The 11,267-nt window shown below is 44.2% G+C and overlaps 2 protein-coding genes across 2 annotated transcripts in view; both read left to right on the top strand.

Moving 5' to 3' along the window:
* The first annotated feature begins 32 nt into the window (after window positions 1–32).
* LOC125771317 (DNA methyltransferase 1-associated protein 1) lies at window positions 33–1,696 on the top strand. The gene is made up of 2 exons (XM_049441848.1): window positions 33–295; window positions 367–1,696. Exons 1-2 carry the CDS (start codon window positions 198–200, stop codon window positions 1,622–1,624), a joined length of 1,356 nt encoding a protein of 451 aa, XP_049297805.1. The 5' UTR covers window positions 33–197; the 3' UTR covers window positions 1,625–1,696.
* Window positions 1,697–1,885: 189 nt separating this feature from the next.
* LOC125771282 (uncharacterized) overlaps window positions 1,886–11,267 on the top strand; it is a 37,431-nt gene continuing 28,049 nt past the window's right edge. The window contains exon 1 of the mRNA XM_049441750.1: window positions 1,886–3,501. Within this exon, the coding sequence (XP_049297707.1) occupies window positions 3,485–3,501 (17 nt within the window). The 5' untranslated portion in view covers window positions 1,886–3,484. The remainder of the gene's footprint in view (window positions 3,502–11,267) is intronic.

Here is an 11,267-nt window from a genome sequence, read left to right as displayed (position 1 = left end):
TTGTCATCCATGCTATGCGATGAGTGATGTACGATGCATGTGTTGGTTGCGTTTATACTACCTGTTCGAAAGAGGGATTAGAAAACGAAACGTCAAGTGCTGGACGCGCTCCCGGATACATGGAAACAAAACAAAACATTGTAAAGTGCATCGCTTTTAGTATAATTTAACTAGTTACGCTACGCACTACTACCGAAATGGCTGATGTGCGGGATATTCTTGAGCTAGAGCGTCCAGTGACGCCAGAGCTAACGAAGGAAGCATTACTAAATTCCAAGAAACGAACTGTGGAAAGGTAATGGAGAAGACAACATAGATCCTTTTTGGGGAAAGTAAATAAGAATGTTTTGTTTTGTTCTGTTTCAGGAAAAATGTGGCCAAACGTCCAGAGGGCATGCACCGCGAGGTGTTCGCTCTGCTCTACAATGATAATAAGGATGCACCTCCGCTTCTGCCCACAGACACAGTATCCGGCTACAAAAAGACGAAGGCCCGGCTGGGCATGAAAAAGGTGCGGCGTTGGGAGTGGGCTCCTTTCGTCAATCCTGCACGTACCGATGGAGCCGTCTTTCATCACTGGAAGCGTGTCTCGGATGAACAGAAAGAGTACCCATTCGCCAAGTTTAACAAACAGCTCGACATCCCCACGTACACGTTGAACGAGTACAATGCGCATTTGAAGACCACCAAATGGACTAAGCAGCAGACGGATCATTTGTTCGATCTAGCCAAACGCTTCGACGTTCGATTCATTGTCATGTGTGACCGTTGGGAACGTGCGAACTATGGCATCAAATCGGTGGAGGATCTCAAGGAGCGCTACTACGAGGTACTGGGCATACTGAACAAGGTGCGCAACAGCAATGGTCACGGAGCCACTGAGAAGAAAGTGTACGTATTCGATGCGGAACACGAACGGCGTCGGAAGGAGCAGCTGAAGAAGTTGTTTGATCGCACACCGAAGCAGGTCGAGGAGGAACAACAGTTGCTGAACGAACTGAAAAAGATTGAGGCACGCAAGAAGGAACGCGAGCGAAAGACGCAAGATCTGCAGAAACTTATCTCACAGGCTGACCAGCAGCAGACGGAACATCACCAGAAGGAGCAGCAGCAACATCATCATCAACACCAGACACACGGCCATCCAAGCACGTCGCACAAAAAGCAGGACAAAAAGCTGAACAAGAAAAAGATCCAACAGCAGCCACGCACGTCTAAGGTCGATTCGGTAGTCAGCGCGGTTGAGAGTGCTGGCATAAAGTTTACCGATCTTCGCGGCACGGGTGTATCGTTGAGGTCGCAAAAGATGAAACTACCGGCCAATGTTGGCCAGAAGAAAGCAAAAGCGCTCGAGCAGGCGCTGCAAGAGTTTAAGGTAGATCCGAACCCACCACCAATCGAGGAGATCTGTGTGGCGTTCAATGAACTGCGTTCCGACATGGTATTACTGTGCGAACTACGGACAGCGCTGGCTACGTGCAACTTCGAGCTGGAGAGTCTAAAGCACCAGTACGAGGCGCTTTGTCCGGGTAAGACATTAAACATCCCGGCGGCACTTATAAACCCTCCAGCCGATGATTCGGTGCGAGGAATTGACGGATTGGACGTAGGAGCGATGGTCTGAAATGTGTTGACAAATAATATAAATAACTAATAAAAGTCTTTTACTTCTAAACCATGAAAAATACGTTACGTTGTTAAATTTTAGCTGAATTTAAACCATTCCTCATTCCATATTCAAACACGTTTTAGTTATATCTATCCCTTTTGCCCACTTTTCACACATCCTTGTTTCCGGTTTCCCACCGTACTCACGCAACCGTGAAAAAGCACACCGAAGGTAACGAACATTTCGGAAATAACCCAAAACCGTCCAAATAGCCGTTACAGCAGACAGGGATCAGTCAACCGGTTCCCAAACGAACAGGGGGAAGGATTGTCGTGGAAGCAACAGTAGCAACAGTACCATGGGACAACAATGAAAGGAAGAATTGTACAAAACGACGAAAGGCGATGCAGAATATGTAAGCAGGAAGGATAAAGTTAAAAAAGTCGGCGGAAATGTTGAGGTAAACGTGATGGATTACGAACGGAAAGAGAGACCACCGGTACAAACAGGAAGACGGAGAGGTCGTGTAGGTAGAACGAGCCAAAAGGAAACACACCGAATCGTGTGTGGGTGAAACGACAAAAAAGGGAATAGGGGTTTGTTTGCGTAAAAAAAAACCACACACACCCTACCTACCCTGCTAAGAGAAACAAAACAAAAGGGCGGGCATAGCGTGCTCCAGCAAGAAGGAGAGAGAGAGAGAGATCGCAGCCGGAATGAGAGAGAATACAAAACAAAGGCGCACACACTCACATCTGGAAGCGGTTTCTTCGAACCGCGGATCGTGTCGCGGATCACAGTCGATCAAGTGAACGAGAGGCGACCGCACGCGTTTGTAGCGAAAGTAAACAACTCGCGTGTATGCATTACGCATTATCGCGTTGTGTCACCGGTGACTAGATGTCGGGACAGAAAGGTTGATAAAATATCGTAGAATCGGTGAAGAATTGCTTCGTACAGCCTCTTCAGGTTTCAGGTGAACTTTAGTCAAATCGTTGCGTGTTTGTGGCGGAGAATTACAACGATCCAAATGGCATTGGATGGTACAGATCGCACCTGTTTGTGAAGATTAAGTGAAAAAATCAGCAATAGAACGACGTCCTTTAAGAATAATTGCATCTGTGGGCTTATCGGTGCCTTCGCTAGAAGGCAAAGATCGCCGCCGTGTATCAGTCGTTCTACAATTTAAGTGTCGCAAGTGTCGTACAAGTTTACTGCTCCAGTACTGTGTTCGGTACCCGTGTCAGTTGCGAATAGCTTTGCAAGAGCGCTTTACGTTGGCGGAATTTAAAACCCGCAAAGCTGTTGGGTGCACCCTTCCCATATGGGAGGTTTAGAAGATCTCGTTTAGGTTCGTTTCGGAGTGGAGAGCATATTTTGTTGCCGTGTGTGAATTTTGTTTGGTAGCGCCTGTTGGTGCTGTTTTGTTGTCTTACCGGTTTTTTTGTAGAGTGTGTGCCCACGACAACTCCTTGGATCGTTCCAATTATAACGGCCAAATACCCAAGAAAATAAACGACCTCGTGATCTTTCGTTACGGTGGCTTATCTTTCCTTGCGTCTGTGGGTAGTTTTTACCAGCTTTTCTCCGGTGTAGTGATCTCTGGCCTTAGCACGTCCAAACCAGTAGGCAGCAGTAGGCGTTGTTAAAATTGTCATCCAGTGAAGGGATTCGGATATTTGGATCACTTTCCTTTGCTGGACGGTAGCAGTTAACCAGTCCATTTTGATACACCCGGAACACTGTCTGGAGTGCCACTTCCGAAAGAAGGACAACGGAAAAGCGAAGAAACGATTCAACAGCACGAATGAAGTCTCAGCGATAGCGACAACGCCTCAGTTGCTAACAACAGCACCACCGCCACAGAACACCAGGATGAAACCTCAATCAAGGTAAGCACAAAAAGATCTTTGTATAATCCATCCTGAAGTTTTCGTAGGTTGCTTGAATGAGGATCGAACATGGTTTCCCTCACAAGAAGTTTCTGAAGTTGCGCATACTCACAACCCCACAAAGTATGTCCTTTGCGCTTGATGATGACGTTAGACGTGCAGCTGGAGGACATTGTCTCTGAAGCGTCGCTGCGTGGGAGACATATCTCTTTCGAGATTGCGTTCGCCCGAGTGGCAGCCTGGCGAACGACACCATACCTAAGGCGGCCCCCACGCATAACGCTCGTTTCGCAAGAAAGTGAGTCAAGACCGCGGACAAGACTCGTTTCTCCAAATGGCCGTAGGCGGTATCATAGGCGGGCTGTTTTTATCCATACAGCCATTGCCGTGGCCATTACTTGGGAGGATTTTAAAATAATTGTACTTTTTTATCGCTGCTTTAGTTAATTGAAGGTGGGAGGTTATTTAAACGATTATTTTATTGGAAAATGAAAATATGTAGCTGACAGGCCGATCCCTCTGTTTCACAGTGACGTCAGTGACTGTATCGATTGTATGCGCTCAATGTGTACTCTTTGGCAGTTGAATGTCTTGAAGGATTTGCGATTTAATGCTGGTGCGCGTGGCATGTTTCTTCTGAACGATCTTCCGGTAACGAGACGTACAAACGACGTCGTTTGTTAGAGAGAAGATTAATAGGTTGTAATACATCCCTTTGCACAATACTCTAACGCAGGGTGTATGCCGTTTCTCCGCATGCTTGCTAATTGTTACCTACGGGGTATGATTTCGTGACACCTCGGTGTTGATGTGTAGGCCATGATGCGATCACAAAACGTATGCGAGAGCAGTTTCTGAAACCTGTTGAAACGGTAGCGCCCTCATCCATATCTGTGAGAATATAAGATCGTTAGACGGTTAAATACGGGCCCTCCAAGGAAATAGCTACCGGTTTAAATAAGTTGTCCATGATACGGCCCACCAAAAGTCTCTGACAAGCGTTAGACGATGAACGTTTGTCGTCTCCTTAGTTATCACGGAAGGTATATCTAACTTTCTATGGGGAAGTTCCGATTGGTTACAGCTATACCGGGGAGATTGTACGAAACACCAATCGACACACTATCCTTACACAATTAATCATACGCAAAGCATGATCGCTTTGATCGTGCCTTCTCCCTTTGAGTGCTTTGGTGAACGTTTGTGGTAAGAATCGTAATCGGAAACGAAATTAATCTTTTCGCATTTTTTGGTCTTTATTTACCACGAATCTTACCTGCGCGGAAATGACACCCAATTGATAAAACCACAAACACCAAGCGCACTCGTCGCTGGATGCGGACATCTTATTCTAGCTGGCCTGGCGGATGTTCCCTTCAAGCTGATTACACCATTGGAAGGGAAATTGAAAGATAGCACAAAAATCATTGATAGTTTGTATTAACTTCAGTTTGGTTTTGTATTAGTTTCTAATTTCCAGCCATTTTTCGACACACATCTTTCTGGAACCAGAAATGGTTTGAGAAATTCTTCCGCATTCTAATGCACGGCCGATGGCGTGGCGTTTGGCATGATGATTGATTATGGGTACGGTTCGCCGATCCAGATCTAACACAACTGTCTGGGAAGACAGGTCCGACTGGATTCGAGGTTGGATTCGATCAAGTGCAAGATTATACAGAAGTTTGGTGCCTCCGTTTTGGAGACTCGTTAGGGATTTGTCAGCTTACGAGATCGAGCATGGCCGATACCGTCCAGCATTACTGTGGTAGTTTTGCTGGTAGCACTTTTTGGAATGGATGTGTTTTTCGGTTGGAATGTTTCTTATGTTCAACAACTCGACTCGAAAACAAGGTAGCACGTAATAGCTGTATTGTATCAGTTGTAACTGAAGTATAATCCTACTGCATAAGTATGATTGATATTGGTTCATCATTATAAACCTCCTGGATATGCAGACAATTTTATAGCGGATTCGTTTTTACACGTTAGTTTTGCTTACGTTTCCAACTTTCATGCTTCTGTCCGCTGCCCATGTTCGTTCTCATCGCCATAGGAAAGTGCATTATGCAGCAGCGGCTAACTGTTGCGCCCTCGAAGAACTGTCTCGTCACGGTGCATTGTCATCACTTCCAGCGGAAGGAATGGAAGGAATTATGCGGAGTTGGTCTTGCGGTCGGGTAGACAAAGTAACCAACGTTACCATTGTGCTTTCCGTTCTTTCTCGTTTTTTATCACCAAGCCCTTTATGTTTTTTGGTTCGTCCAGTGTCTCGAGAATGTGTGTTATCGCGGGTGTCAATTTATTGCTTTCATTAGTTTCGGGTTCCCGCGGAACGCTACGCAAGCCCAGTACAGTTGTGTGTTGTCTGGAGTCGGACTCGAACGAGATCTGGTAATTTATTTTTCATTTTAAGAGAATGACTCTAACCTCACACCAGCTGCAGCTGGTCCGTTTCTAATTGTAGTTCATTCGTGTTTGATTAGAAACATTCGTCCTAACGGCGGGTGCATGTGGGCCGTTTTTGGACTAGAAATATTTCCATCAGTTTCAATGTGTGTCACCTATCGCCGGCATGTTGGAGAGCATTTGTAACGCCTCGTTGGAGACTGGAGTTCATCCGACACCATGCCTAATCGGAAGGATGTTTCCGGGACTTCGAATGTTTGGAAATGGGAAAATTAACATTCCATTTGTCCCTACATAGTCTACCATCAGGTGCGCTATTAGTGGGAAGCATCCCAAGACAAGGTGTCAAAATGAAGGGCAAAATGCTAAGTTATTAGCATTTGGGAAATGGAGAAGAATATCTTTTCAACTGTTCCAAATTCGAAGCTATAGTTTCGATAAAGCTAATGCTCAGTTCTGGTGCAACAAACTTCACAGATCTCAGACAATGGGTCAAATTATTAACGAAACAGGGTGTGTGCCGCCGGGTTTGTCGTTTACAGAGTGCAGCATAGATTCATCTGCAAAGCTCTACTTCACATGCTCCAAATCATGCTCGAGTGCAGCAGCAAAGTCAGAGATCCATTGTTGTTAATTGCAATTGCTCCCTTTTTTCGGGGTGTGTGTGTATGTTTGCACTATCTGGGACTGAGTGGCCTCGGCCACCCTACCGACCCTAATATAGCACATACCCACCACATACCAGTGGACGCGAGATTTTCGTTCTGAATGAGCTCGTTCACGTTCCGCTCGGCGGTTTTATTGTTATTCAAATACGTCGTTGCCCTTTTTCCTGTGGAACCGACGGCGATGTACGTATTCTAAAGCCTAGCACAACACTCTAGAACAATTTTCCATCCCGTACCAAACATGATTATGTAGCTAGTTCTTATGGAGTTTGTGGGCATATTGGTTCGTCGTCACCCATCGAATTTGTCACCAACATTGGCGACTATCTCTTTCCCTCTCTCTCTCTGATTCGATTCTTCCGCAACAAAAATCGGTGCATTGTATTCAAATTTCTCGCAACAAACAGTTCTTTCATCTTTATAAAAGAATTCCTGCTCTGGAAGTTCTGGAAAAGGGTTCTAGGAACGAAGATCGTATGTTTCGTCGCCGTCTCGAATAACTTTTCTTCCTGCTATGTGTACAGGCGTTGCGCCATGAGTGAGATGATGATGTATGCATTTCTATACGAAGCAGTAGTGCTCAGTTACGAAGCCCCCAGGTAGGAGGTTTTCTCGATTGGTAACGAATGTCCAGACGAAAGTTCCCAGTGGAGCAGCCTGTTCGCAGTGCCATTACAGCGTGACAAATGTCATTGTTTTGTTGTCGTTTCTTGACGTGTCTCTCGAGATGTGCGGACCAGATCACGGGGCAGAGCATGCCCTCGGATAGGCTGCTTTTCGATAGCCCCGATGAAATAAAAGCTAAAACTACATTGTAAATCGAAAGGGAGCGGCCAATGATGGTCAATGCGAGATCCGAGATGTGACAATCAAAATGCGAAAAAAAGGAAAAGAATCAATTCAACACCCTCCACACCCAGCTGTGGCGGTCTCTTCCTTTGGGGTGATGATCGCAACGGGTAGTCCGATTCTGTACGTAGTTGTGGCTTTTTTCGGAAGATGAAAAACATACAAACACACGCATATAGGGAGGGGACATTATTCAAAATGTTGTGCTATGGTTCGGTTGGTTTTTGGCGAGATGGGATGCTGACACGGCACTCTTCTACTATCTTAACCCCAGTTTCCCAGTAATATGTATGCCGGTGTACGGTCCCGATGTGGTTGGTGGCTTTCCATTTAAGGGGCGCTCCCACTTTTATTCATGCTGATGCTGATGTTCTGGAGCAGCAACAGTTACCAATTATTACACACTTGATGCTCGAGCAACATGCGTGAAGCAACAAAGTAAAGGACAAATGGGACAATTGGAGGGCAGGAATATTTTTTTCTTTCTTTTTGGTTAGGAGCGATTGTTTGTAAATAAGGATTGATTTGTGTTCTTTGAGGTTCAGGTTAGGCAAAAGAATCAGATTAGTTTCGAAATTTAAGTGGGAGTTATGGACAGCTGAACCTGGAGATATATCATCCCTAGTAAAAGTAGCATTTAATTCAATAATCTAAAGCTAGTGTGTCTAATGAGAAAAAAGGAGAAAACGATCGTAAGGCAATATTCTCTAATTTTCAATATCATTAAATCACCTATCGAATTGCACAAACCAATAATGCGTTCCATTCGTCCCAAATGCATGGATGTACATTAATCTTCCATCCGCTCTGTTGCTCTGAACTGCATAGCGGTGGGTCCATTTCCCATTTCTCCGTTCGAACCAAGAGGAATCGATCGTAAACTATCGCATCTTGGGGTTCGATGCGCAATAAAATAGTACAAAGTTACGAGACCTCCACAGCAACCGGAACGATCTGCTTCTTCTGCCTTTTTTTGAGATAAAATATTCTCCATCACGCTGTTTAAAAGCGACACCAGATGGGGTGATGAGGTGGGCCCACATATTGGTTCGTGCAGGATCGTAACTTTTGCGGTATGCGGGATGTTATGTCTAGACAGCGTAAGATTCTGCATTGGAGATGAGAATAATAGCTCTTTTTAGTGAGTCAACTAAGAGTGAATGAAAGGGAATACATGTGTACAATACCCAAACTAGCTAAATGACTGTTTGTTTTATTTTAATGCGAAATGGTTACAATAAGTTTCTTTTCACCCAAATAATGCTTTAAAAGCAAAATAGAATAAAAAATAACAAAAAAATAAAAATAAAATTTTCTACTCGACATGTGATATTTTTTAATGCGTATTTGTTGTAATAAGTTTCTTTTCACTCAAATAATGCTTTAAATTAAAAAAAGAATAAAAAATCAGAAAAAAAATTTTAAAAAATTTTCAACTCCAAAATTTCATAAGGCTTACCCCTTACGTTTTTTTGAGAAAATTTGGAAAAAAAATTAAATTGATTTATTTTAATGCCAATTGGTTGCAATAAGTTTCTTTACACTCAAATAATGTTTTAAATTAAAAAAAGAATACAAAATTAGAAAAAAATTGAAAAATTATAAAAATTTGAACATTTCATGAGGCTCCTTTTTGCACCAAGTTTTGCCTATAACTCGGTCGGTATCCTACGAATCTCCAATCTTTAACCTGTGGTCGATAGATGGCATCAAGGGCTACATTTTCTTCTTGGACGGCCATGCCCTCAGATGTCTGTGCCAGAAGTTATTCGAGGAACCAAGTTCCATACCCTGTTTGAGCAAATGTAAAATTTTCCTCATTTTTGCACCAACCCACGGATCGCCAATATTTAACCTTTGGTCGATAGATGGCACCAATGGCTACATTTTCTTCTTGGACGGCCATGCCCTCAGATGTCTGTATGTCCGTATATATGTCTGAGATGTTTCTATAAATATGCCAATCTCCTAAGGCTGTATAGCCTTAGTTTTTTTTTGGGAAATTTAGCAAAATTTTATAAATTGATTTATTTTAATGCGAATAGGTTGCAATAACTTCCTTTTCACTCAAATAATACTTTAAATAAGAAAAGAATAAAAAACAAAAAAATGGCAGAGCGACCAGTAAGTGAAAAAATAGTCGCTAAAACTCCTCGTGGTGAGTGAACGAAACTCGAAAACTTTTTGATGAGTGGTATGCTGGAACACGTGTAAAGACTACGGATGCATCAGTTGAAGATGTAAGTGATGTATTGGCGAAATGGTAAATACACAAAATGAATCGAAAAATATCTGCAGTCGAGTAGATGATCTTGTCGGTTGTATGCTATAGACGAAAACAGCAATCGTCCGAATTGATGGAAACTGCACACATTAACTTGAACCTATTGATCACCACAAACTGTCATAGGTCCCTTGTGTCATCGGCCAAGAACAAATGATTGCAAAAGACCATATTACCTTGCTACATTTACTTGCCGTTTGAACATTGCCTATTCGAATGGCCCACTGTCGCAGTAAGCGGTGATAATGATGGCAATGATGATGACTACAACTTCGTCCCCACTTCCTACTGATCGTCGTTTGGGATCAAGCACAAGAGGTGAGGCGCGCGATCACTACGTATAGTGAACAAATTTATAGCCACTGGGGGCAGTATGCGCGTGGGCGACTCGTGTGACTGGAGTTGAAACACGATTTCATCATAAGTTTCTCTGGCCATGTCAGAGGCGTTCACCGTCAGGCGATGTCCATTTGAAAGCGCCAGCATTTCGAGATGTCCGGGACATTACGGCCTGCGGAGTCTGTTGGACCGGGGGCCTGGTGGAACTGGTTGAGGGTGGATTCAAGTTTTCGGTATATCATTACCGGCTGCCGACTAATAACTTGAAACGAAGTTTACCGCGTTCAAAGGGACGTCGAACAGTCAACTGATTTGGTTTTGTGGAGAGTTTTGGGTCGTACGTCTAAATCGGATTGACTGGTTGGATGGCTTTTGGCATCTGGTAATTCTCGTCCAACATTACCGTTGCCGATATACCCTGCGGAAGATATATTTTGCATTGGAGGACATCCACAGTGATAGTGAGGAATCTGGTGATTTCCTTTTTTGAAGCATCCTCTAACCTTAAGCTGACCCGAGTGAGGTCAGTTTATTGTGTGCGCTGTAGCTAAGCGACGTACCCGTAGACGCTCATAGTAACTGAAGCTGGGTCTGGGAGCTACAACGTTTCTGCATTCCTAAGTGTGGATGTAAATTTCCCCAAACAATAGATCAAGCTGTGCGCCGGCTGGTGTGTTGTTTGGTACTTTGCCAACCTTTCCGTGGCTTTGTCGCATTGAGCCGTTCGGTAGAGTCTGTCGTTGTTTTCTGGTATGCGTGTTTCGCTTAAAGTTTCCTCGGCCCACCCGCTGTTTGCTGCTCACAGACAGGACCAAAACGTTGGACGGTGGTTTAGCAAACAAACGGGAGACCTAGATTTGGGGGGAACCAGCATGGATCGCATCTGGCTCACTCGAAGTGAAGCTGAAACGAAGCCACGAAGCAACTGCGTGTTCATATCCTCCCTCGGGAGGTTGCGACCATGTTGGATTATTCCGTGGTTATTTTTTGTTGTTGTTTCCTTTGCTTGGCATCTTCATTCGATGCTTAAGACTGATAAGATCTTACATGCATCATGGGCGACGACGCATTTGCCAGCAACGCACTGCACCGCCACGGCTCTGTATCTAATTCTTGGACCCTTTTCACTTTCGACCCACCAGAAAAAAAGCGGGTTGACATGTACGGTGGATTAATAGTCCGTATATGGAGGTTTGGGATTTACTCTGGGACCTTTT

The sequence above is a fragment of the Anopheles funestus genome, chromosome 3RL, assembly GCF_943734845.2.
Source record: "Anopheles funestus chromosome 3RL, idAnoFuneDA-416_04, whole genome shotgun sequence".
In the NCBI taxonomy this organism is placed as follows: Eukaryota; Metazoa; Arthropoda; class Insecta; order Diptera; family Culicidae; genus Anopheles; species Anopheles funestus.
The sequence above is the reverse complement of the archived record's forward strand: the minus strand, read 5'-3'. Positions and strand labels throughout refer to the sequence as shown.